Source organism: Portunus trituberculatus, chromosome 31 (genome assembly GCF_017591435.1).
Source record: "Portunus trituberculatus isolate SZX2019 chromosome 31, ASM1759143v1, whole genome shotgun sequence".
In the NCBI taxonomy this organism is placed as follows: Eukaryota; Metazoa; Arthropoda; class Malacostraca; order Decapoda; family Portunidae; genus Portunus; species Portunus trituberculatus.
In genome coordinates this window covers 18,479,807-18,506,406 of record NC_059285.1, presented here as the reverse complement: position 1 = coordinate 18,506,406, position 26,600 = coordinate 18,479,807, and the positions used below count along the sequence as shown (strand labels likewise).

Here is a 26,600-nt window from a genome sequence, read left to right as displayed (position 1 = left end):
AGATGGGTGGGTTTCATACAGATGGAAGTTACATTTGTTTAACTATACATTGGTGGTAAAAACAGCTTGAAGAATAGTTAATTCTCTTTACATAAGTTAGTTATGTATTTTTCAGTACTATGTATGCACCAAAATATTATTGAGAAAGATGTTACATGTCCTTTTTCTTTGGTGAGGGTAATTTAGCTGATGTATGTTTCATCTTGAGTGTGTTTGTTCATGAATTCATGAGTTTGCTACAGAATAGTGTTTATTTCTGTTCAGGTTTAAAGGCCCTGAAAGTATAACCAGTGAGTCTGTCAGTGTGGTGACAAACAGTTGTATTACAGGTTCTGCTTGGTGATAGGCTAGTGTGGCAACAGACTGCAGTTTCTGTTTGCTCTTGCTCTCGCTCTCTATGCTACACATTTTGTTTCATTATTAGCAGAATGTTTCGGAACAGTAAAGAATACAATATGTATGGCCTGGCCTTGCTTCTTGCCTCACTACCCACCTCATGTGACCAAGGTAAGTGATTTTATCAAAACAATCAGTAGGATTGATTTTTATTATTCAATGTTACAAAAAAGTATGAAGGTTTTGACTTTAAAAGGTTTGTCACTCACTCAAAAGTAACAAATATGCATTGGTGTATTACAATAAGTCCTTTGAGTTAGAATTCCCCCTCATTATTGAGGGTACATAGAAAAATAAAATCCGTTCACATTTTTTAGAAGTTCTGACAAAAGCAGGGATTCATTAGCCCTGAGTGAAAATGAGGGGAAAAGTTTATTCTGGTTTAATGCAAGTGACTGTCTGCAAACTCTTAGCAAACCACTAGAGGCTCCATAGTGTACAATCAGTCATCACTAAGAAACACAGGATACTATTACAAAACTGATGAACCACTTCCTTATCTTAATACTTCCATTTGTACATTTTGGTCCTTATGAGGCCTGAATATCTTGGGTTTTGGAGGCAGTTAGCATACTCATCACAGACTATTTGTTGCATTAACTAAACTGTCATAACTGATCAGTTATATAGAACTAAAAGTTTGTTGTATTGTTTACTTCAAAAATCGTTTGCAAACTGTTGTATAGATTCATCCCTGCATAAGTATAAATCAATTTCAGAATATTGAAAATTTCATCCAAAAGGTTATACCATGAGGGAGTGACTGGGGATGGAACCACTGACAGTCAACAAGTAAATGTTGTCCAATCATCACAGGAGCATCACAGCCCTGGTGGAGTCTGGTTGACCTGGAGCATCACAGCCCTGGTGGAGTCTGATTGACCTGCACTATCCTACCATATCATTACCAAGTACACATTTAGACTTTAATATAGACTAGAGTGGACTACACTGGTTGACAATTTAATTGCCAGTACCAACTACAAATGATGCTTGCTTTAATAATGTATGAAAGTCATACATAATGAGATCCAAATTTCAAACATTATGTGAAGCAGATCCTCAGTGCCCAAGGTCTTTAAATTAAAACTTTCCTTCATACTGAAGGTACTTTTGCCTGGCACTTAAGGCTATAGTGGCCAGGTCTGCTAAGTAATGTCAAAATATGTCCTTCAATTTTTTTATATTACCTTATAAGAAATCTTCATGCCTCATCAGAGCATCACCACAGAGAAGGCCAGTGAAGGAACAGGGAAGATGAAAAAAATAACTGATCTTTCTTGAAACAGAGACTTAGAAACCAACCAAAAGTGATTTGCTGTATAGAGTTTATTGGGTTAACCTAAATTTCCTGTTACACAGTTCAAGAAAATTCAAACACAGACCAACACTATCAAAGCAAAGCTTTTTGCAGATTAACTGATAAACTTGAGTATTTTTAAAAGTATATGAACTTGAGAGTAATTTTAAAAAGTGGAGAATGCCCATAATGGCTTTTACAGTCGGACGGAGCTACCAATTATCAAAACCTTCACAGATCACTCAGGACTATTTTGAGCACTTGTTTGTGTAAATTAAGTGGTTTAGAAAAATCAGTAAGACTCTATGTACATTTGTTTCAAACCAGAGAATGGCAAATACACCAACAAGTAAAGCCTCATTGTTTCCTGCCTTGCATCTCATGCTGAAACTAGAGCAGTAAATAAAGAACAATGTTACAGAATGGGATTCAAGCAATTTCTAATACATGCTAATTTACACAGTAAACAAAGAATGTTCATGTTACCTATCACATCAAAATTGTGAATTCTCAAGGGATCTGAATCAGTGAGGCTTCACTCTGCAAGAAACACAGATTATGTGCATCTGCCAAGAGCCTGAATACTGAAGCATTGTGTTCAAGCTGTGAACAGATGCCACCATTGCCACTTCTTGTGCCGGGGCACACAGGGCTCCCACGACAGCCAGTACCTAGCAGCCAATTCCTTTGGGACAGTCATCTTTTAGAGTACCCAAAATATTTCACTTTCTGCATACATAATATTGATGTGTGTGTCAGGTGTACAAAGGGTTAATTCCCTCACACAGGAAAAAAGGCAATGATGCTAGATCTCTGTGCTGAGGTAGGAAAGAAGCTGGAGGAGACACAAGAACGGAAGGAAACTTATAGTTCAGACAGAGGCAGCTGGTGCCTGATTATGTCCATAAGAATAGAGATTTCATAATGAAGGATGAATGAAAAACAGATTAAGAAAAATAGCTGTTGCTATTAAACAAAGATCTATATATTGCATGTATAAAAGAAAATACTTCTAAAGCCTGATACCCCAATATGGTTTTAAATGTGATTAAGGAAAATAAATAACTCCACAAGCCTTTCCTTCCCATATTAAAAACTGGAAATATAAATCTCTAATCAATTAAGAAATACATTCAACACGCAAATATCTTTCCGATTTCAGATAACACCTTAGATTAGAATACATTAAACAGACCAAACAATATTTTCTTGGCCTGGGTTTGTTCTCATACTCAAAGACACTGCTTGAGGCAACACTAGCTAGTACATGCCACTCCACCAAGACCACCAGGGGATCGCTGAGCTCTAATTCTAATACTGTGAGGTCTAATTTTTCACTTCTGCCTGCTGTGGGGGTGGGAGAGCAGCAGGTCCATTTGCATCCTCAGGAGAGGTGGTCACCTCCTCCCCTGAAGCTGCCTCTAGTGCCTGGCGAGCCATCTCCTCTATGGCCTTGAAAGGACTCTCAGTTGGGTTGTTCTGGAAAGCATCAAGATTACTTTTAGCATTAGAACTAGTGACTTACCACACACTGCTCCACTAATCTTACCATCTGAGGACACAGACACTATCACTGGTAATGCTAATACCTGCAAGTAAAACTAAATTACTCATTCTTCATTTGCAAGATGTTAAAATAATGGGGAACTTAACAGATTAAAGTAAAATTGCTGCATGATATGAAAACAGGAATAAAACCTGAGCAATAAAATTCATAGATATGTCCATAGGTGACATGATTAATATATCAGATTCCACAGCAGCCAGTATAATACTGCATTCACATTTTCTTAAAGTGAAAAACTGTCAATCAAGATTTGATCGAACATGTCATTTGTGACCAACTGTGACTCAACCTGAAGAAAAAGTGAGAGTGAATGCTATGACAACAGATGCTTAAGAATATAAGTTAACTTCAACCCAATCTTTGGTCAGTGTATATCTCTTAACTTTGTTCTCCAAATACTAAAGAAATTACCATACATTGCAGCCTATAAGTTGAGTTTGCAAGGTCATTTATTTATGGTCAAAACTGGGGGGCAAACTTGTAGAATAGATGTAAAATAGCAATCTTTAAATATATTTGCACCAGTAACATCAGGATACCAGAAAATGCTACAGTACTACTCATGAGGACTGTACATACTGACACTCTGTAGTAAAAAGGAACCTACACAATACTGTAGTTTATTACTATATAATATTCCATTGATACAAAAAATAAAAACTTGGTTTGTAATGAAATGATCATGGTTGACTATCCAGTGCTGCCACCTAGTGATGAGCATTCCAATTTCGACAGCTGTTTAGGTGCAAAGTGCAAAATCTTAAATATAGATTATTTTTATGTATTATGTTTTTAGCTTTTGTATCAATAACATATTCTACAGTAAAAACTACAGTATTTGTATAGGTACATTGTTGTTCCTACTTACTACAACTACAGAGTGTCAGGCCCCTGCACAACATAGCAGAGGAAGAGACGTCTCCAGCCCTGAGCAAGGAGTCCATCTGGTCTCCCTGAGTCCCTTGCCTATGAAAAATTCACATCATCCTTGAACATATTCCTTTTGTCCCCATGAGTAGCAGTACTTTCATTTCTTTTGTTCAAACGTTTGAAGCAGGATTGTAGGTGGTTGGACACTTACCATTTAAAGTTTAAAAGTAAATTTTGAGTTTTAAAAGTTCATCTGATATAGTCCAACAGGTCAGTACATAGGTGGGGGGGGAGGTAAGTAAAAATTGAAATGCTTGAAGTTGGTGGGGTTTTAAATTTGTCTGAATTGTTTAATTTATTTTACTGTATATAAAACTTAATTTACAACCCAGTACTTAGTGACTCAGGCTGACATTAGACCAGGCTAAGAAATAGTTTAGGAAGGCTGACTTATCTGCAAGGTAAACCTATTATAGTACAACATTTTGGTGTTAAATTATAGAGGTCGACTTATAAGCCACAACATACGGTAAGTTTGTCAATGTATTTTTCAGATGTCAAGCACATCATCTCTCATTACCTGGTAGAAGTAGAGAGCAGCAGCAATTATGAGAGCCAGGAAGAGGAGCTTGACTAGGAGCCGCAAAGCTGAGGACAGCTTCCCAGGAGCTGGAGAACTGTCCACTTCATCCTTGCCATAATCAGTGACAAATCTGAAAAGTCATCACAATAAAGAAGTAAAAGAGACTGCATAATACTTAGCACCATACAACAGGGGTGAGATTGAATAAAGTGGAAGACAACTCTTTTAGTAATCTCAAGCAGAGAGAACAGTTACAACAACTTAAAAGGCATCTGCGACACTGAAAATTCTTTTATTGTTTCCAACATTAACAAGTGGGAGTTGGTGACACAGTGACGTATTGCACATGTTTACTCCTGATGAGTGTTGCCAGCTCACAAGCAAAGAAAACAGCCAAAATATAGCTAAAAAAAAATGCCAGTTAACAAGCTCTGCATTTCAGCCTTTTATAAAACCAAGGTGACATGGATGACAAGGCATCTGACAGAGGCTTCTTGAAGCTGCACAACACCATTCACCCCGATGATTGCTCTCCAGCTCACATACTGTATAGCCGTCTGATCAAGTCAGCCATACCAGCACAAAGACGTGTTCACGTCTGAGTGGCAGGCTAAAGGTGGAAATTCGTTAATTTGGTCAAAAAAATTGAAAAATTGGAAACTTGGTACTTGGGTTCGTCTCTGGAGAGGGAAGCCATGGCCAAAGTTGCCAGGCACATAACGCACTGCTTACCTGGTAATGGCGGGTTTAAAGGGCCGGCCCTTTCAATACCCAAGCGTGCATACGCCCCTTTTTTCTTCTAGTCTTTGTTTTGCTTGTATTTATTTTTTTTTTTGAGCTGTTTTATTTATTTTTGCGTGATGTACGATAGTTTAGTATCAGGCAGTGAGGGTGAGGAAGACGCTACTCCCTCAGTACCAATCGATACAGCCTTAGGGAGTGCGCGTGCGTGCAGCCTACCTGTTGATCGTATTTTACACGTGTTGGGTTCCCAAATTGTGACAATGCCACGTGTAAGGCCATGATGTAACATGGCCTGAAACTATCTAAACAGCCACTACCAGCCTCCAAGCAGTTGTCAAGGGATTATGTAAGTACATATCTGAGTTTGGTACATATTGGAGTGAGTTATTTTTTTTTTTTTTATACCATGTGGGCTTTTCACGGGAATTTATGGGCTAAAGGGATACTTTTAGGGTACCTCCTATCTTAAAGCCCACCTGCTAGGAAACCGTTGCCCAGTGAGGAAGCGAGTTATGTGGGGGTTTTGAAGATGTTCACAGAAAAATGCGTTTTTCTCGACTTTCAGTTTTTCAGCATATACTGTTGAATAACTTTTTCAGTAATTGGTCAATTTCAAAAATTTTTGCAGCAAAATGATCAACAACCTCATCTTAACAAATGCTAGCATGATAATGCATGAACTCACTCAAATAAATTTACAACAGGCTTATAAACTCAAATTTTTGATGAAAAAAAAAGGTAACAATTTGGCGTGTAATGAAATTGTTATAACATAGGTTATGTGTATGCCGATGCTAACATTTATTTGTTGTTATGTATATTATATGTGGTTAAGAGGAAATTGCCACACTTATTAGTTTTGATTTTATAATGGTATTTTGAATTATTTTCTTATCACTGAAAAAATATTTATTGCAAAAAAACTACGCCACATTTGTGTACCAAATTAACACTGAAGACGTACACCATAAACGTACACCTTGTGTATAAATATTATTGAATTCGGTGAAAAAATAGCAATGGGAGAGCCAAAAAACCGATATTGATATCGAGTCATCGAATTACCACCTAAAACAAGGGAAGAGACAGAGTACTACACTCACTGTTTCATCATAACTGTCCATATGCATTGGTACAACGCAGGGTTACCAAGCACTGGAACAAGAAGGATGTCATTGATTTCATAAAGATGCAAGGAATAACACATAACACTTTCCAGTGGCTGGATCTTCTGAAGAAATCATCACTCATCTCTTCCTCTGTCCATCTGGAACAGTTTGCATGTGCTGAGTCTGCCTCTTCCTCAGCTGATTAAAATAGGCTGTGAGGTGGGCTTAACAAGATGGAGGTCTGGTCATCATAACCACTCAGATCATCATGCCCTGTAACAGAGCTGGAAGTCCAGAAGGGTGGGAGATGTGACAAGTGAAGCTCTGAAGCAGGTAAAGCCTCAGGTTTGACAATCTAATATAGGGAAAGCAGTCATCACACACCAGCAGACACCCTCCTGACCATTGCATTAGCAAAATTTCTGCCTCTTGACTTTATTTGTACTGTTTTACCAGCCCCCTACAACCAGATTGTATTGGCAGATACAAGGGAAACTTCCCTTGTATCTGCCAATAGAAGACCTTTAATCAAAGGTGACTATTCTCAGATCTTCTAATCTAAGACATGGCTCAGATAGATTTGGTATGGCAGCAGAAAACTGAATCTCAAAGAGAATCATGCCTAAATGCCCTGTACAGATTTTTCTCACTCTAGCTGCCTCTTACAATACACCAGAAATGCAGACCAATTCAATCTGTGATTTGTGTATTATTGGGATTGAGTCTCCTACTGTACAGACCTGTGTGATGAAGCCACTGGGTTGCAACACTCCATATGCCAATATGTTAACACTACTCTGAAAATCTAGGCAAGTGCTGTAGCAATAAGGCACAGCAGTATTCTCGACTTACTAAACAATGTTGCAAGATGAACTTTGGGGAGACAAGGGACCTCAATGAAGACTAGGCCTACCTGGCACTGCTGGAAGTCTTGCCATTGTTGACCATCCTGCGGTAGGTGGTGGTTTCTGAGGAGGAGGAAGTCACAGTGCGCAGAGAGCGTCGTGGGGATGGGGTGTGCAGGTCTGGGTCATACACCATTCCCGATGACTCCTTGTCATTACCATCTGTCAAAACACATCGGAATTAAAGAACAAGCACAAGGAATTGTAACATCATAAAATTTTAAGGAGAGACACAGACTTGACATTATCTTTTCTAGCACATGTGAGATTGCAACTGGGGAAATTGCACAACAAAATTGAATAATAGATTTTACATGTGAACCTATTTCTTTGTAACAACATACTGCTATGGACTCTAACAAGGAAATGGCCATGACTGTGGTCTCCACTTGTAAATCATTTACATACCCTCATGTTCTTATTCCTCTCATTCATTCTCTAATCCTCTACATTTCCATTTTGACCAGTGTCCTCATCATGTTTTCCAATTACCTCACTTTGTCATCCCCTTCAAAGGATGCTACACAGGACTCTTCAATCCTTTCAACCACTCCACACTTGTTTCTTCACAAAATCTGTTGTACACATATTTTCACAATTCTTTCTACACACAACACACAGTTCTCTCTCTGTCCTAGCAACATGTGGAAGTGTCAGCCTGGCATTTTTCTAACTGTACTTGGAGCATATTTAAGGAAGCATCACTGCAATTTCAATTATTTATATATTCCTAATAATGAGGTAAATAATAATGACTACCATATTTTTTGTGAAATATTGGCAGCTCTACATTGCATATGTTAGTAAAATGAAGCATTAAAACAAATAAATATATGAGTATTAATGAATCACTGAAAATTGTAACTGTCAATCAGGACACTGTACTGTAGGACTTTTTTTTATGTTTGAGGTGGAAACTGGCCAAGGGCAAAAAAATTTTCAAAGAAAAGACCCATGTAATTGCCAGTCTCTTTGCAAGTCAGAGTCAATCATACGAAAGGGATAAATGTATTCAAATCTTCCTCTTAAAAGAAGTTAAGTCGTGGAAAGATGGAAATACAGAAACAAGTAGGCAGTTTAAGAGTTTACCAGAGAAAGGTATGAATGATTGAAAGTACTGGTTAACTCTTGCATTAGAGAATTGGATAGAATAGAGGCTGCAGGAGGAGGAGAGGCATGCAGTTAGCATGAAAATAGTAGTAGAAGATAGCAAGCAAGAGATGTAACATTCCGGCACAGAGAAAGAGGCTTAAGACAGCCACTCAGAGAAGGGGAGTTGAGACAAAAAGCTTTTGATTCCATCCTATCTAATAAAATGATTGATGAGAGTGGGACCTCCCATACATGTGAAGAGTACTCCATACAAGGATGGACAAGGCCCTTGTACAGAGTTAGCAGTTGGAGGGGCAAGAAACACTGTCAGAGATGCCTCAGAATACCTTACTTCATAGAAGTTGTTCAAGCAAGAGATGAAATGTGAAGTTTCAAGTTTAGATTATGCGTAAAGGACAGACCGAGGATATTCAGTGTAGAATCTGAGTGTTATTAAAGAAGAGATAGTTGTCTGAAAGGTTGTGTTGAGTTGATAGATGAAGGAATCGAGTTTTTGAGGCATTGAACACAACTAAGTTTTCTCTGCCCCAATCAGAAATCTTAGGAGGATCAGAAGTCAGGCATTCTGGGGCATCCCTGCATGATCTGTTGACTTCCTGAAGGGTTGGTTATCCCTGAAAAGATAAGGAAAGGTGTAGTAGGGTGGTGTCATCAGCATAAGAGTGGATAAGGCAAGAAGTTTTGTTAAGATCATTAATGAATAACAAATAGAATGGGTGACAACAGCACAGTTAATAGATTTAGGAGAACAGTGGCAGTCTACTACAGCTGCAATAGAATGGTCAGAAAGGAAACTTAGATATAGTTGCAGAGAGAAGAGTAGAAACCATAAGAGGAAAGTTGTGAAATCAAAGCTTTGCGTCAAGACTATCAAAAGCTTTTGATGTCTAACGCAACAGCAAAATTTCCACAAAAATCTCTAAAAGAGGATGACTAAGACTCAGTAAGGAAAGCCAAAAGACCACCAGTAGAGCTGCCTTGACGGAAGACTGCAAGATGGTAACTTGTGTCTTAAGTGATTAAAACATTGCTGTCAAAAGACTCTGACATCACCACCACAACCATTTTTTTCTTGATTCACACTGCAAAACTGTTCATCAGCTCCACAAGATCCCATCACAGCACAACACAACCACTGTCTCCCCAACAACTCCACAATGTTCATCACCCTGACCAACCCACCTGAGTGGAGCAACCGCCTACGTGTTTCTGACAACTGTGAGGCTGGAGGACTGACAGCAGATGTACCCGAGGAAGTACTGTAGGTTGTTGTGCGGGAGGACTCCGTCACCACTCTGTTGCGTGTCTGCATGGGAGCATCAACCACAGCCTCTGCCAGGGAAGGGACTACATTAGTATTGTAAACCATGCTATATATATATATATATATATATATATATATATATATATATATATATATATATATATATATATATATATATATATATATATATATATATATATATATATACACACACACACACACACACAGGCAACCCCCGTTACACGAAGGTTCACACAACAAAATTTCGCTATAACGAAGTTTTATGCCTCAGGAGAAATCCTGGCACACCTGTAGAATCAAGATCAAGATCAAGCCTCTCGTAGACAACACGCACCACTCACTCCCATAACAGCGTCACTCGCTCAACTTACCACCAAAACGCCCTGCAATGTGGCCTAGCGTTCCTAAGACCAGGAAGTCTCTTACTCTCAAAGTGAAGCTGGATATTATTCACAGACACGAGGCGAGAAAACTATAGCATTGTTGGCCACCATCTTGACTCCATACACTGTCTCTACTTTTTCAAGTCAGCAGACTATTAAAAAAGGCTGGTGAGACTGTATCTTCCTTGCAAGCTAAAAGAACCACCTGAACTCGTGACTCTACAATAGATAAAATGGAAAGCCTTGTGGAAATGTGGTACATAAGTTTTGTATGCGGTACAATGATGCGCCCTTTGTTTACATTCCACAGGTTGCCGGTTAGTGTCTTTCCCATTTCACTCTCCCTCCCTTTATAAATTTAGGATCGTCAACATTATAAAGTTACGTACATACATACATTAGTGTACATTATAATGACTTAAATCAGGGGTGTCAAATTCACAGTGGGCCAAACTCAATATTTATTGAAAAATTAACTGCAACTGATATGTAATGTTTAACCTTTTCATATGGAAACAAACTTTAGTTTTGCTTAAACACAGAATTCATTTCTTATTAAAATAAATAAGTAAAGTATGTCTTTCCCCATATCCTTTGAAGTTCCTTTTTAAAGTAAACCTTTTTCAAAGCCAACAACAAAAGAACCAAAAATAATAATGTCATTTAATAAAATTCCAACATTTCAACTATTAACAGACCCTGCATTGCAGTAGAAAAAGTGCATAAGAAACAGATATATTCAAGCTCAGTTTGCTACACTCTGATTTACTCTGCACATTGGTCTGAGCCAGATACCTGGCATCTTTTCTTAGATGCAAGTTCATCAATGTCTGGGGTCAGGCTCTGAGCTGAGGAAAGCCTCAGGACGGAGTGAAGGTGTTCATCAGGCCATAGAAGGACTATAGCAAAGCATTGTGGGATTTGTAGTATTAGCGGCACAGTATATACCACGGGCCAGCTCAAATGCACATTTGATATGATCTCGCGGGCCAATTATAATTACAACGCGGGCCAAATTTGGCCCGCGGGCCTGAATTTGACACATGTGACTTAATTAAATTTAACTGCCTAAATGTTAAACTTAAAATTCTTTTACTTTCATTAAACCTTTCACTGTACTATGATGCACTCTCGCTTTGCTTACTCTCAATGGAAGTTCAAGTCAGGGGTTAAACTTGTTATAATTAGTTCGCTTGACAAAGTTTCGCTTAACGAAGTGTTTTTTAGGAACATAACCCCTTCGTTAAGTGGGGGTTGCCTATATATATATATATATATATATATATATATATATATATATATATATATATATATATATATATATATATATATATATATATATATATACATACATACATACATACATACATGGTGATTCACGAGTTTCTCCGGAAAATTTAACTACTGCACGTTTACACAATTCTAAGCAGAAAATACTCTATAAGTATAGGTGTTTTCTGCAATGGTTAACATGTGGGAGGAATTTTAGATTTCAGTCTAGACAAGAGGATAGCCACTAGCAAGCAGCTGGCTCCCGCCACCCCCTCGCCACCTTGAAACCATTTAGTTGCCAAGTTGCTGATTTCTCTTAATTTTTATTAGCATTCTTTCAGTCTGAATTAAAGTTTTTTTTTTTAATTAACACCAAGTATGTGATCAATTGTTCTAGGGAACTATGCCACTTTTTCATGGAATAGGCTTTGCGGACACCTAAAGTATTATTGACGGATATAAACATTGCATGATGGCATTATGATCGATACCTCTTAAAAAAAAAAAAAAAAAAAAAAAAAAAAATGCACCTTGACTTTTACCTCATAGGTAGTGTGGAAAAAAAGTCTAATACAGAAGAATATTGTTGAACAGTTACTGGTGTGATCAGTAGTGTGGCATTGCAAGTGTAGCCTAGCCTAGCACAGATGTCTCGCCACACTGAATACGTCTTCAAGAATATTTCAACACAATCCCTGTCACGCATGGGAATAACAATGCAACACACCTGATAATAATAAAAAAAAAAAAAAAACTAATTCAGACTCAAAGAATGCTAGTAAAAATTAAGAGAAATAAGCAACTTGGCAACTAAGTGATTTCAAGGTGGCGAGGGGGTGGCGGGAGCCAGCTGTTTGCTAGTGGCTATCCTCCCATCTAGATTGAAATCTAAAATTCCTCCCACATGTTAACCATTGCAGAAAACACCTATACTTATAGAGTATTTTCTGCTTAGAATTGTATAAACTTGCAGTAGTTAAATTTTCCGGAGAAACTTGTGAATCACCCTGTGTATATATATATATATATATATATATATATATATATATATATATATATATATATATATATATATATATATAAAATTTGTAGTGGGGACAGTAAATGACAAGCAGTTTCTTGGACAAGTTCACCATACATTCCTGAAAAAAAAAAAAAAAAAAAAAAAAATCCTAGAGACCACATCCCTTGCTGAGCCAAAGACAATTTATCAATGTACAAAAAATTTAAACCTTTCTCTGGGTTTGCTTGATATCTTGGCACTGGGCAAGAGGAAACACTGCCAAGGGCAAAAAAATGTAAAAAGGCCCACTGGAACTGCAGGTTCCCTGAAAAGTCAAAAGAGCAAGGGACAAATATCTCGACACCTCTCTCTTAAAAGAAGTTGTTAAGTTGTAGGAAGATGAAAATACAGAAGCAGGTAGGGAGATATGCAGAGGATATATTATTCTACCCTACAGATTCATATTTGGTTAAAGTAAAGGCCTGTCCAGACAAGCAGGGCTAATCAGCGGGCATTCCTTTTAACGGGCACATTTGATGGACAATCTGTCAAATTGCCTGAGTGTAGATCTATCAGCACTGCTTGAAAGACACACCTGCTCATCCGTACAGGGCTTAGGAACCATCTTTTAATATATATAATGGTGAGTTACATTCATAAAAATATAGTATGGATAAGTACTCCTTATCCTCACTTGTTGCATTAGCATTTACAGGACTTGTTTCTACCTTACTCAAGAATTACCACTACCACATTACTATCAACAGATGAAAAATGTTCAGTGTTCACTAACTATGCCCCATGTGGATACAATCATTTTCCATCAATACTCATAACCTGAATGTCCTAAATCACTCCAGAGAATAGTACTATCAAATAACAATTTGACAAAAGAGTGAAGCTGCAAGAAGTCATCAGGCCTACACATGGCAGTCCCTGTAATACTACTAAGCACCATTACAGAAGAAAAGTAATTTTACTTAAAATTTATTCCACACCTACAGAATTACTAAACCTAGCTCCTCTTCCTAACAGCACCCAAACAGCCACTCACCTGGCTCACTGTCAGAGTACTCTTCCTCCTCCTCCTCCTGCTGCTCCACATCCCCATTGAAGGTAGGTGACTCTGGGACCTCACCACCCAGAAGCACAAACAGCTTCTTCTGGTACACCGATCTTGTGCTGTCTGCAGAGAGACTAAAGTGAGACACCACCATCACCACCATTGGACAGATGAAGTAAGAAACCACTTGCAAATAGGATCTCAGTTACTAGGCAAGTTAATGTATTCAAAACACTATTTCTCACACTGGACACAGTAGAAAAGTCTATGCCAGTGAGGACATGACACAAAGTAAATAGTGATAAAGTTGCAGAATAGGACACATCATAGATGCAATAGAACAAGTTAGAAAAAAAATGGACCACCAAATACTAAACTCTTTTCTCACAATGAACAGAAAGGGACAGTCTGTCATCAGTAAAAACAGATAACTAAAAGATAATACTGTACTGCCATGGCATGATGAAAATATATAACTATGTAAAATGTAATTCTGGAATGGGTTGCACTGCTGTTTATTTACAAACAATAGTAACTAGAACATTCTTTCCTTCCCTCCAGTGAACTTGTACTTACACTTGCATTTGCACACAACACAAACAATGGCATGGCTACATACAAGCCTGGTGAATGCTCTAACAGAGGAAGTGGTGACTCCTAGTTTGGTTGTTGATAGATGGAAGTGAAGGAATTCATTAATTAATCCTTAGTAACTATACTAGATATTGAAAAAATAAATAAATAAAATAAATAACTGCACATTTTCTCTGTAAAAAACAAATTCATCAAAAATAAACAATGCAAGAGGAATTACTTGTTTAACTTTACCATTCATAATTCAAGAACGTACTAGCTTTGAAGTTTTTACAAATCAAGAAACATGCTATAGTAGTAAAATAATATAATAGGTACATTTTCTATAAAATCCAGTGTCCAGTATAATTTTGAACAATAGAACATCTTTTCAATTGGAAATAAATGTTCAGTTGTCTGCGATTCTCCACGACGAATACTGTGAAGATGTCAAAGAAATCCATCATACTAACAATATTCATGGAAATTATAAACAACACAAAAAGAGATATCTCTATGATAAGGTAGTGATCTCAACAATGTACATGTCAGAAGTGGGGATGAAGTAATCAAGAGATATAGTTTATTAAAAGTATGCACAAGATGAGTCTGTATCAAAACCTTTACACACACACACACACACACACACACACTGTCACAGTGTGACTTTTAGGAAGTTACCCCTTTATTTCTTTTGTCCAGTTCTGCTCTCCTTGGACCATGGTGAGAGTGGGCAACTAGTAATTATGCCATATTGTACATTAGTTAAGTTCCTTTATATTCATTATTAGTTAATTAGAGTGTGTTTCTTTAGAATGTTATGTGTTGTAGGTAAGGATGTTAGTGAGTAAGGACAAAATTCTTTATATTTGTAGCATTAAGTATGTATTTGCGGAAAGATATGTTTTCCGGCCGAGACGCTAGCAAGCCTTTAAAACAAGAGGTGCGCGTGACCTCGCTCTCTCGCTCGCTTGTGCCAGGGTCAAGCAGGGTCACCAGGAGAAGGCCTGCCACCTCCAGCTGGGAAAGGCCACGTGGGCCACTGGAAGACCACGTGGTGTGTGTGAGTTGTGGGCTAGTTAAGCCACAAAGGTATGTGTTGTGTTTTATAGCCAGTAATAGGGTGTTTTAGGTGTTTTGTGCCTTTGCTTCATTTCATGTGGTTATACTTTCTTTTCTGTGTCATTCCCTGAACCTGGAATATATTACATTTAGGGTGAAATAACCCGTCGGAAAGTGGGGAACGTGACAGTGGCGACCTCGCCAGGATAACACGCTCGTTTAAACTCTCCTTATTAACAATCTTGCTATTCACGTGTGTTTCCTAACAGTAGTGCTACTTGTCTCAAGCATGGCTCTTGAATCTGAAGCAGACGTTCGTACATTCCTTATGAGCCAACCTACACGCGAGGTGGTAGGGAGATTAACCGTGCCTGAATTACGAAGGATCACGCAGTACTTTGTTTTGGAGGAACTTAGTGAGTATCGTAAACCTGAGCTCCTCAGTTTAGTGTTGCAGCAGTTAACACTAGATGAAGATGAAGCAGGAGACGAAAGTAGGGCGGAGTGCCTCCGTGATGTAGCAGAGGGGGAAAACTTAAGGCCAGTCGATGCTTTGTCCAACACCCACGTGGGAAGCTCTTACCCAGAGGCAGATGCAGACACCAGACATTTAGAGCTTCAGCTGAAATTAGAGGAGGCTAGGAACCATACTATTGAGAACCAGATTAAACTAGCTACCTTAGGTGCTGGTAGAGATAGTGGTACAAATAGTTCTCACAACTCAGGTGAATTTGATTTAGGGAAGGTGATCAAATTAATCCCATCTTTCCAGGAGAGCAATGTAGATAACTTTGCAAGTTTTGAAAGGTTCGCAAATCGTTTGTCATGGCCCCATAGCAGCTGGACGTTGCTATTACAGCAAAGTCTCATGGGAAGGGCTTTGAAGGCTTACATGGTGTTGCCAGATGAGGAAGCGGAGAATTATGAGGTAGTGAAGCGCCATGTCCTGCGTGCGTATTCACTCGTACCCGAGGCATATAGGCAGCAATTTAGAGGCATTAAAAAACAGCCGGACTGGAGTCATCTAGAGCTAGCACGTGCTAAGAGGGAAGCTTTTGCTAACTGGAAGAGGGCATTAGGAGTAGAATCATTTGAGGAGTTAGTAGAGATGATACTCCTCGAAGAGTTTTCTAACGCAGTTTCCCGGGATGTCGCGGTCTTTTTGATGGAGAAGGAATGTAAAACTATTGAGGAAGCGGCAGCCTTAGCGGATAAATTTATGCTGTCAAGACAGGAACGACATCCTCACCCACAGCGCCTTGGCACAGGACAACCAAGCCAATTTCACCCCAGAGGCAGACCAGAACCTTACGGTCAGCCTTTATCACACCCACGTAACTGGGGTAGTTCGAAGCCTACTTCTCTCACTACTAACCCAACAGTTCCTTACAGGTGTCAATATTGTGGCAGGACTGGGCACAAGGCAGACTTCTGTTGGCGGCGTCTACATGGTGGTAATCCTCATAACACCAATCTTCCTAACGTTAAGACTAGACCTGTTTTTTCTGCTAACCAGCCAGTGAATACCAGGGCAGAGGCACTTAGGAATGCCAAGCCTATTGGTTTGATCAACCAACTTAGCCAGGTAGATGAGAATGCAGGATCAGCGGGGCAGGAGCCTTAGGGCAACAAGCCTGAGTCGGGATATGAAGCCTTCCTTTCCACAGGTGAAGTAACTTGTGGAGCTGAGCGCAGTGCCGTCACTATATTGCGAGATTCTGGGGCATTGCAAACGCTGATTAGGGAAGGAGTTATTTCTGGACGAGAGACAGGAATTTGTAATTCTGTCCTCAATTGGGGGTAAAAACTGTGCCTTTGGTGGACGTGACGTTGACCTCTAATTGTTTTCATGGTGTGGCTAGAGTAGCTGTTCTTAAAGAATTACCAGTTCAGGGGGTGGATTTAATATCAGGAAACGACCTGGCCGGAGGGAAAATGGGAAGCCCGTCCCCGCCAGTGTTACAAACATTCCCCAGTGCTTCCCCAATGTTGCTGGATATGAAAGCAAAGATGCCCCACACTTTTCCCCATTGTGCAGTTACTCGCTCTATGACAACCAAAACTCAGTTGGCACAAGCGACAGCAAGTTCAAATGAAAGTGAAGAGGATGACAGGGGAAACTTAGATATTGCAGGTTTATTTCTCGATCCCTTTCCTCTCTCATCTCCTTTGTCCACAGGTGAAGTGCGGACTGGCAGGCAGGCACTGATTGAGGCCCAGAGGGAGGACGAAGGACTGCAGACCTTGATGGAGCAAGCTCAAGGCCAGGCACCAGACGCAGGTCCCACTACCACTTATTATTTCAAGAATGCGGTACTATGTAGGAGGTGGCTGCCACCAACCTACTCCCAGGCAGACGCTCCATGGGCAGCCGTGGAACAGATAGTGGTACCCTCTAAGTACCAACAAATCATCATGGAGGTGGGCCATGACGAACGCCTCTCCGGGCATCTAGGCACCTGGAAAACCTTGGAGAAAATCTAACGGCACTTCTACTGGCCATTGATGCGGGTGGCAGTGTTGAAGCACTGTCAAAGATGTCCGATCTGCCAGAAAGTGGGGAAACCAAATCAGAAGATCAAGCCTACGCCTCTGGTGAAGATTCCACACCTCCCGGAGCCTTTCTCCTGTCTTCAACTTGATGTGGTAGGTCCACTCCCAAAGACTTCTCGTGGTAATGAGTATTTGATCATCGCAATAGATTTAGCTTCACGTTACCCACATGCCACTGCAGTTAGGAAAATAACTGCAAGAACAGTTACTAATTTCTTGCTTAGCTTGTTTTCATTATTTGGAGTGCCCAGTAGTATCCAGAAAGACCGAGCATCATATTTTGTAGGTAGGTGTTTTGTGCAATATTTTCACTCGTATGACTGGATGTATATGTGAGTTTTGTCAGTGTTTGTACTTGGTTTTTTGTAATTGTTTTTCAGGGGTTATATTTCTGGTTGTGTCCGCATATTTTTTTTTCCACTCGTATGTTTCTCTATGTTGTGTGAGTTCGTTATGAGCCGCGTTGGTTAAAGTTCCTTTGTTCTCAGTTTTTTGTTTTTTTTTCCCCTTTGCACGTGGTTGGTTATATCTGACCACGTGGGTACGGACTACGGAGAGTTGCGGGAGTGTTATCCAGGCTTAATTTTTTTCGTGACTTTTTTTTTTTTTTTTTTGTCTTTCTTTCATTGTAAATTGTATATGTAGTAAGTTATGATTAGATTAAATAAATTATTATAAGTTTCCGTTGCCTTTGCTTCATTTCATGTGGTTATACTTTCTTTTCTGTGTCGTTCCCTGAACCTGGAATATATTAAATTTAGGGTGAAATAACCCGTTGGAAAGAGGGGAACGTGACAACACACACACACACACACACACACACACACACACACACACAAAAAAAAAAAAATAAATAAATAAATAAAAATAAAAAATAAAAAATAAAAAAAAAAGTTTGTACATGTTTATAAGTTCAGGAAAAAATACATGCTTGGTACAATGCTAGATGCATACAAGCAAAAAAGGCAAAAGATAAAGCATGGAAGAAACTCTTAAAGTCGGGAAATGAGTATAACATATGGCAGTACAAAGATGCCAGAAATGAATATATTAGATCTAGTAAGGAGAGAGGAAGAAAAAATTTTAAGAAAGATGTAGTGAATAAAAGCAAAGATGAACCCAAACTTTTCTACTAGTTTATAAACGGCAAAACAAAGAATAAGGAAACAATTGAAAAAATAATGGTTAAAGAAAGGAAGACATACCAAACAGAGAAGGAAATGTGTGAAGTAATGAATGAGAGCTTCAAAAGTATTCACTGCAGAAGATTATTTCACAGAACCTAATAGGACACACATACATACATACATACATACTCATCTTGGTGTAAAGTAACTAGAGGAGTGCCACAAGGGTCAGTGTTAGCCTCCATATGTTTCAGATTTATGTAAACGACATTCACATTGGGATAAACAGTAATATATTTATTCGCTGATGATGCAAAGCTGCTAAGAGTTATCAAAACCAGAGAGGACTGTCTGTTGTTGCAGGAAGACATAAACAAGATCTATGAGTGGAGCAGAAAGTGGAAATTGGAGTTTAATACTAAGAAATGTCACATAATGGAACTAGGAAAGAGTAAGAGAAGACCGTTATGGAACTACTTGATGGAAGAGGAACAAATAATGAAGACTAAAGAGGAAAAAGACCTGGGAGTGATCATACAGGAAAATCTGAGCCCTGAAAACACATAAGCAAGATATTTTGACTGTCATATAAAATCTTGACTAATATAAGAGTGCCATTTCATTACATGGATAAAGATATGATGAAAAAAAATCATCACAATCATGATATGCCCAAGGCTGGAATATGCAGCAGTGGTATAGTCTCTGAGCTTTAAAAAGGATATAAGAAAATTGGAAAGGATACAGAAGATTGCTACAAAGATGGTGCCGGAATTAAAGGACCTGACATACGAAGAACGACTGAAGAAAATGGGACTGCCAACCTGACATGATAGAAGAGAACATGGGTACCTAATAACAATGTATAAGATAGTAAATGATATTGAAAAGATAGACAAAGAAGACCTGGTGCTGTTGACAGAAGAAGATGGAAGGACAAGAGGACATGAAAAGATCAAGATGAGGCAGTGTGTGAAGGATATTGGAAAATACAGTTTTCCACACAACGGTGGAAAAATGGAATGCATTGGATAATGAAGTTGTTACAGCACATAATGTGCATAACTTTAAGGAAAAATTAGATAAATGGAGATATGGAGACAGGACACTATTAGCCCCGCTTGAACCCTGTACAATACAACTAGGTAAATACACACACACAGACACAGTCTACATAGTGCCAGTCCCAGAAGTGAAGGCACTCACCCACAATGGGGCCAACAGGTGAGCCAAGGTCCTGTAGTCTGGCATACAGGTCATCATCGTGCAGGCTGGTGACATCCAGACCATTAATCACCATTGTGCTGGTGTCCATCGTGACCTGAGGAGCACAACTAGGATCATGTAAGGTTGTACACTCAAACACTGCCTAAATTCCTTGTAACCTCGGAACACTGGAAGAAATCTAACTACTAAAAGTAAAAAGAATAGAAAACAAGACACACTAATGGGGATAGGCAGTAGGGAATGGTATAAAAAAAAAATAAAATAAATAAAAAAAAAACTTAATGTACTATAAGTAACTTAATGTACTATAAGTAAGTAGTATTCAGTCCATCTCATTCTAGTTCTAACAGGAAAGACTGACCTGATGACAAACTAATACCCAGTCAAGGTCATAAAAGTAGAATTCCCCAATCATTTACACTACTATATGCCCTTCCCCTCTATGTAATACTACTCTCTGAGCTACTAACAATCTCAGAGTAAAAACTAGCAACAGAGAGATTCACAACATCATGAGGGGAAATGGAAACACACAATGTATTAAACCACAGTTAATCCACTTCTGACTACAACCCACCTCTGACGCCACCTCTACACCACAACTCAACATAAATCCTATCCACCACAATACATCTGGTTCACTACAACAGACTAACCTATTCTGACTTTTAAAAACTTGTATCAAAACTTACTTACTTAACACGCTGGTTGGATAGATACGTGTAGTACCTTGTTATGAACCAAACCAACAAAGACACTTGTATCCGAACTTACATCCCTAACACACAGGTTGAATAGCTACATACTGTAGTTGCAATCCAAATACATGACAGCACATCCTGTCATTCATGCAATTGAGATTCAGGAAGGGGACTTTTCTAGCAGGCAAAAAATACCTGCTTATCTTGATGCTAGGAAGACAAATTCATGAGTGGAAGTTTGGAATAATAAATTTGAGTCCATACTTAAAGCATGATAAATTAATGAGACAAAAGACGTTGTTGTTGTCAGGGAATAAAGAAAAATTGTATTGATAACATACAATATCATCGGAAGACAAGAGAATTTGTTACACTTCACTCAAGCATATGTTGAGGTATGATAAAGATGAGACAGTGATATACTTTGTAGATACATGCAAAACAATAAGATTGCACTCATGTAAACAATGTGTGAAATGGTAAGTTATCATATCTATCTAATCATTCTTCATTGACTTCATGAATCTACACCTGGGTGCTGATGTGATGAGTGACATGACTGGTGACTGCGTGACATTTCTGGCTCTGCAGCATGAGTGACACTACTACTTTGAAATATCAAATAATGCAGTCTTTTGAAGGAAGGTACATATATAAAGAAACTCCATCTGATTCTACTCCACACCATCCTATGATGACCCACCTGTATTATCAGAACAGTATCAGATCACATCCTGAACTGAACTGGTCAGCCTGATTAGAACTTTCTCATTAATGCTGATGTTAAGTGGTTACCAGGTGAACTTTTTATACACTTTATAGCTCTTAGTCAACAGCCTTTACTTATACAAAAAGAATATATCAACCAAATCAATTTTTTTACAACATTTCAAAAGTAATGACATACTGCATTGTACTACCTACATATCTAAGCCAAGCAATGATGATACACTGCACTAAATGTTTCCTTACCTACCAGTGAAGCACACAAGACTCAGCAGCTTCACACTCAATACTTCTGTAACCCAAGTCACCAAACACTCGAGCTACTTAAGGATTTCAGGACATGACTGCGCACTAATCAAGGGTAATCCGCTTCACTGCCTCATCTCTCACACAGCTCACCATATACTTGAATAAACTGTGTAACAAATTTTCTTTACCTCTCATACAAGTTTTCTTTTTCATTCCCTGCAACCATTTTTTTTATCAAGACATTTACCTATAGCTAAGTTCTCACTATCTTGTTAATTTTTTTTTTTTTTTTTTTTATAGAGTACAAGACTATCTCCTTTCCACCAGGAACAGACAAGTGTGTGTGTGTGTGTGTGTGTGTGTGTGTGTGTGTGTGTGTGTGTGTGTGTGTGTGTGTGTGTGTGTGTGTGTGTGTGTGTGTGTGTGTGTGTGTGTGTGTGCGTGTGTGTGGTCCTTTGTCCACAATATCCCATGTGAAAATGCCAACCTAGTGTAAAAATAATCAGATGTAAATTGTTTATTACTCACATTTTTACCTTCCAGAACCCTATCTTTTGTTTTTGTCACTATTCTTTTTCACATTTACAACTATTACATTTTCTTTTTTTTTTTTTTTTTTTGCCATGGAGATTAAATTCTATACCATCATCTTCAGCCTCTCCAGACATATATCTATATCATTCCTTTACAAAACTTAGGCTCTTCCTTTCACATTCTTGATCTCTAACTATTATGACATTGCCTTTTTCTATCCTAAGTCTGCAGCTGAAAGTAAAGCAATACATTAGGCTTTAATCAATGCAACTAACTATTCAACCAAGCCTTATGCTGGGTGCTGGTCAGCTAAGACTGTGAACATGAAGGCAGCTGAGGCAGGAGCTGGTCATCCTATTCTGTGTCATCAAGAAGGATAGTGCTGACTGCCCTGTGCCAAGCTCATGATTGACTGCAGCATACCTTTATGTTTATGACACAATGTTATACTTGTTTCTGTGATCCTCATACATGGATTTCTTGTAATAATAAAGTATGTACAGAAACGACTTTACTAATGCAACAATAATGATGTGCAGAGCAGGGCTGTGGAGTCAGAAGAAATTTGGTGCTGCTGGAGTTGGAGTAAGAGTCAGAAGGAATTTGGTGCTGCTGGAGACAGTCGGAGTCATAAAAAATATCCCAACTCTGACCTCAATTAAATTCAGAAACTCCATAAATCTCAAAAATCCTTTTTTACATATACCACAAACTTTATTGTCACCTGAGAAAATAAGAACATCATATCAGTGCTGCTATCTGTCACAGAACAACAAAAAACAAAACAAAGAAGAAAAAATAAGTGAGGAACAAGGGAAGCGTCGTTGCAAAGGCTATACTTCCCTATCAACAACAGAAATAGAACTGACTGCAAACAAACACCACACCAGCTGATTTCCCATCCCTTGCTACTGAGTGGACATGTCTGCATAACTTCTCAATTCAGAAGGTAAATTTTGGAAATAAATAAATAATTATAATCAGTGCCTCAGAAGAATGGCATGCAAAGCTATAACCCTTTGACTCAAAACTTTACAGATATGGGGTTAAAAGGCTGCCTGTAGTTATGAAATGCACTTTTAAAAACTATTATACCTAGGAGTTAGAGTCAGATACATGAGAAATCAAGGAGTCGGAGTCAGAGTCGGAGTCAGATCCACAAGAAATCAAGGAGTCAGAGTGAGATTCAGAGTCGGGTGTTTTGAGTACCAACTCCACAGCCCTGGTGCAGAATTTGTACTTCATGAAACAGTAATTCTAACTTCATGTAATACTGCACAATAAAATACATGAATAATGCTGATAGAGCTGTCATTATTTTTGTTCACATCAGTTGCTCACATATTTAAAAACAAGTTTTATCTTTTGTATTAATCTATATATTGAATTAAATTTTCAACTCAAACAGCTTGTAACTTTTGCACAACCCACAGAAAGTCGATGATTATAGTACCTAAAAAAAATATGAACTCTGTTGTGTTAAATTATTAATTACTCACTAACTGACAGCAATATACACTTGAATGCTAACCACTCCAAACAGACCACAACACAGGTCTGCTCAGTTATATTAACTCCTGCAGAGATGACAGCAGCTAAAAAAGCGGAGAGCTTCCATGGTGAGAGATTCACATCACTGAAATTTTGTATAACATCTTGTCTAGTTCAGGAAGCAGCTGTTACAAGCATGGCTGGCGATAAGGTATGGTATGGTACGTTACAGAATTTTCAACAGCACTCCTTACCTATTAGAAAATACCTTACAAATCAGTTCAGTAAAAATACTGTACCATAATTATATGCCATTATCTTACTATTAAGTATAAATGTACATAATAATGTGGACAGTTTCACCCAACCAACAATCTTCTTGCACGGCTAATGTTTTTCTGGTAAGACATGTACCTAGTGAATTGATTGATGTTCTACATAATTTCCATCACAAATGGTTTTCAAGTTATGACTTTTTCTACTTATGTGTAACTATCATCTCCAAAAAAAATCTTGGAGGATCTATCAGAAATCAGGATTTTAGGGTAGGAGAGAATTAAACTGAGTAACGTGCAATGCAGAACAAGTCAGAAATCACATTAAAAATTCTCTGAAAATACATAAATTACAGCTTTGACAGCGGTGGGGGCAGCTGCCACAAGTTGTGTTATTGATGAGCATACATCTGATTTGTTTCATGTAGTAGGCTTTCTTAACATCTTTTTTTTTTTTTTTTTCATAAATTAGGTGAACATTGGAGATGACAGGTAGGCATAAGTTGAAAAATGTCATAACTTGAAACTATCCGTTTGTAAGATATGATGTAGAAACACTCACTGCATATCTCTCCAGGAAAACATTAACCATATGAGGTCATTAGTTGGATGAAACTGAAAACTAACCAAAAATGTTTGTGAAAAAAATAATTAAGGTGTGTCAACAAATTAAAACGGGCACTTTTATAAAGATTCTTAGTCTTAAACCACGACAGTCATTGCCCTAAAAAATAATACATTAATAAAAAAATAAATAAATAAATAAATAAATATATAATTATTACTTGTTTTAAGCAAAACTTTGTGTACCTATAATATACAATGGGGCACTATAGTTAAGAGAAAATTCAAACTGTATCATAGCACACTGCAGTACAAGCTGTGATCATAAGCCACTTCACCCAGACCTCCACACACAATGACACATGACAACAAACATACAAGTAATCAAAACAAGTCTCTACTATATCATATAATACACAGCAGATCACAACACACTTCAAAACAAACCAGGAATGCATACTAGCGGCACCTAACGATAAACCCAGATACACGGGACCATGACCCAAAACGCATCGGGGTTAATGCAAATTGTGGGGTCAGGAAAGCCATATCTTTCTCGGCGGGGCAGTGAGGGATTCCCACCACACCACTTATGCAGCCTCTACAGTAACTATTTATCTATGCGCCTACTTGTCTGAGGAGCCTGGATAACTGTAGAACTGTGAATCCATACCAGTGGTAAGGTGTGTGTGTGTGTGTTGGTTGTGGGGGGGGGAGTCGAGGGGATGGAGAACGCCCGGGAAAAAATGACATACAAAAATTTACCCACTCCCTGACACACACCAAGAGTCCCATTCACCCTGCCACGCCACTCCCTACACACCAGGCCAGCACTACCTCCTTTTGACCTCAGCAGGTGATAGACGAGGTCACCATTTAAACTGCAAGCACCAGGTGAAGAGAAGCCCCGGCCAAGTGACTCACCCGCCACCACCCACCACATGTTGCTGTGTCACTACTCCATGTATACACTATCAACAAAGTTGCATGTCATTATCTGTCATGTATTTCATTGTTGGTAGATTCAAGAAGTCGCTTACCAATGTAGATGCGGGGGAATTGTGAAATGAGGATGGGGTGTAACGCACCTTCCTGAGCCCGCGTCCACAACAACACTGATGCTTCTGTCTTCAGTCACTCACATGACCCATCTTATCCCGCCTACACACATACCCCGCAATCATTCCAATAAACACAGTAAATTTAAAGGACTATAATCAATGCATGCAACACTACACAGGATGCCTAATTTCCCGGTGTGGTTTTTAAAAAATTGGGGACTGGATACCATTGCAGAGTCCGTTGTTGTGTTGTTTTTCCCGCGCAAACCTGCCATTTTAGTCATGTATACTCATTTCTCACCATTTTCACGACACACACTCACGCACCACCACTGACCTGAGCCTTCACGTCGTTCACCGGTAAATCCTCATCGTCTGACGAGAAATCCCCCTTGGACTGTGCAACAGGGGCCACATATTTTTCGTATATCTTGACATACTCGCTCTTCTTGGCTGTGGAGGCAGGTAGCTCTACTCCGTGGGTCACCAGCTCATTTATTAACTGCTGCTTTGTCAATTCGGACATGATAACAGAGAATTTAGCACAGTCAATGGCGATTATATCCCCCCCCGCCGACTTCGGCTTGCTACTGTGTGCACTGTGCAGACTCCTCGTGTGAGGTACTGCGAACCGCCCAAGCCAGCACAGACGGGCGGCCCGATTGGACTTTTACGTAACATGGAGGCGGGTCTAGCCTCACTCCGCCAACTGCAAGTCTCCTCTCACAGCGTATAGCCCTCTCCCCCCTGCACATACACGCTTTACGCTCTACAAACCACCGCATGTTACATTTCTCCTTACACCTTCCTGACTGCTAGCCTAGGAATATTACGAGTGGCGCTGGGAACTGTGAGCGTGTGTAT

The 26,600-nt window shown here is 38.9% G+C and overlaps 1 protein-coding gene across 2 annotated transcripts; it reads right to left on the bottom strand.

Moving 5' to 3' along the window:
- Positions 1-533: 533 nt before the first annotated feature.
- On the bottom strand, positions 534-26,600 carry LOC123511290 (lamina-associated polypeptide 2, isoforms beta/delta/epsilon/gamma-like). Of its 2 annotated transcripts, none has more exons than XM_045267048.1 (7): positions 26,074-26,600; positions 20,115-20,229; positions 13,585-13,716; positions 9,770-9,919; positions 7,483-7,636; positions 4,714-4,846; positions 534-3,175 (listed from the first exon to the last, which is right to left on the bottom strand). In XM_045267048.1, the coding sequence occupies exons 1-7, from the start codon at positions 26,260-26,262 to the stop codon at positions 3,023-3,025; spliced, it is 1,026 nt and encodes a 341-aa protein (XP_045122983.1). In that variant the 5' UTR covers positions 26,263-26,600; the 3' UTR covers positions 534-3,022. The 2 variants fall into 2 exon arrangements, with proteins under 2 accessions (XP_045122983.1, XP_045122984.1); XM_045267049.1 differs by lacking the exon at positions 26,074-26,600 and adding an exon at positions 25,716-25,869.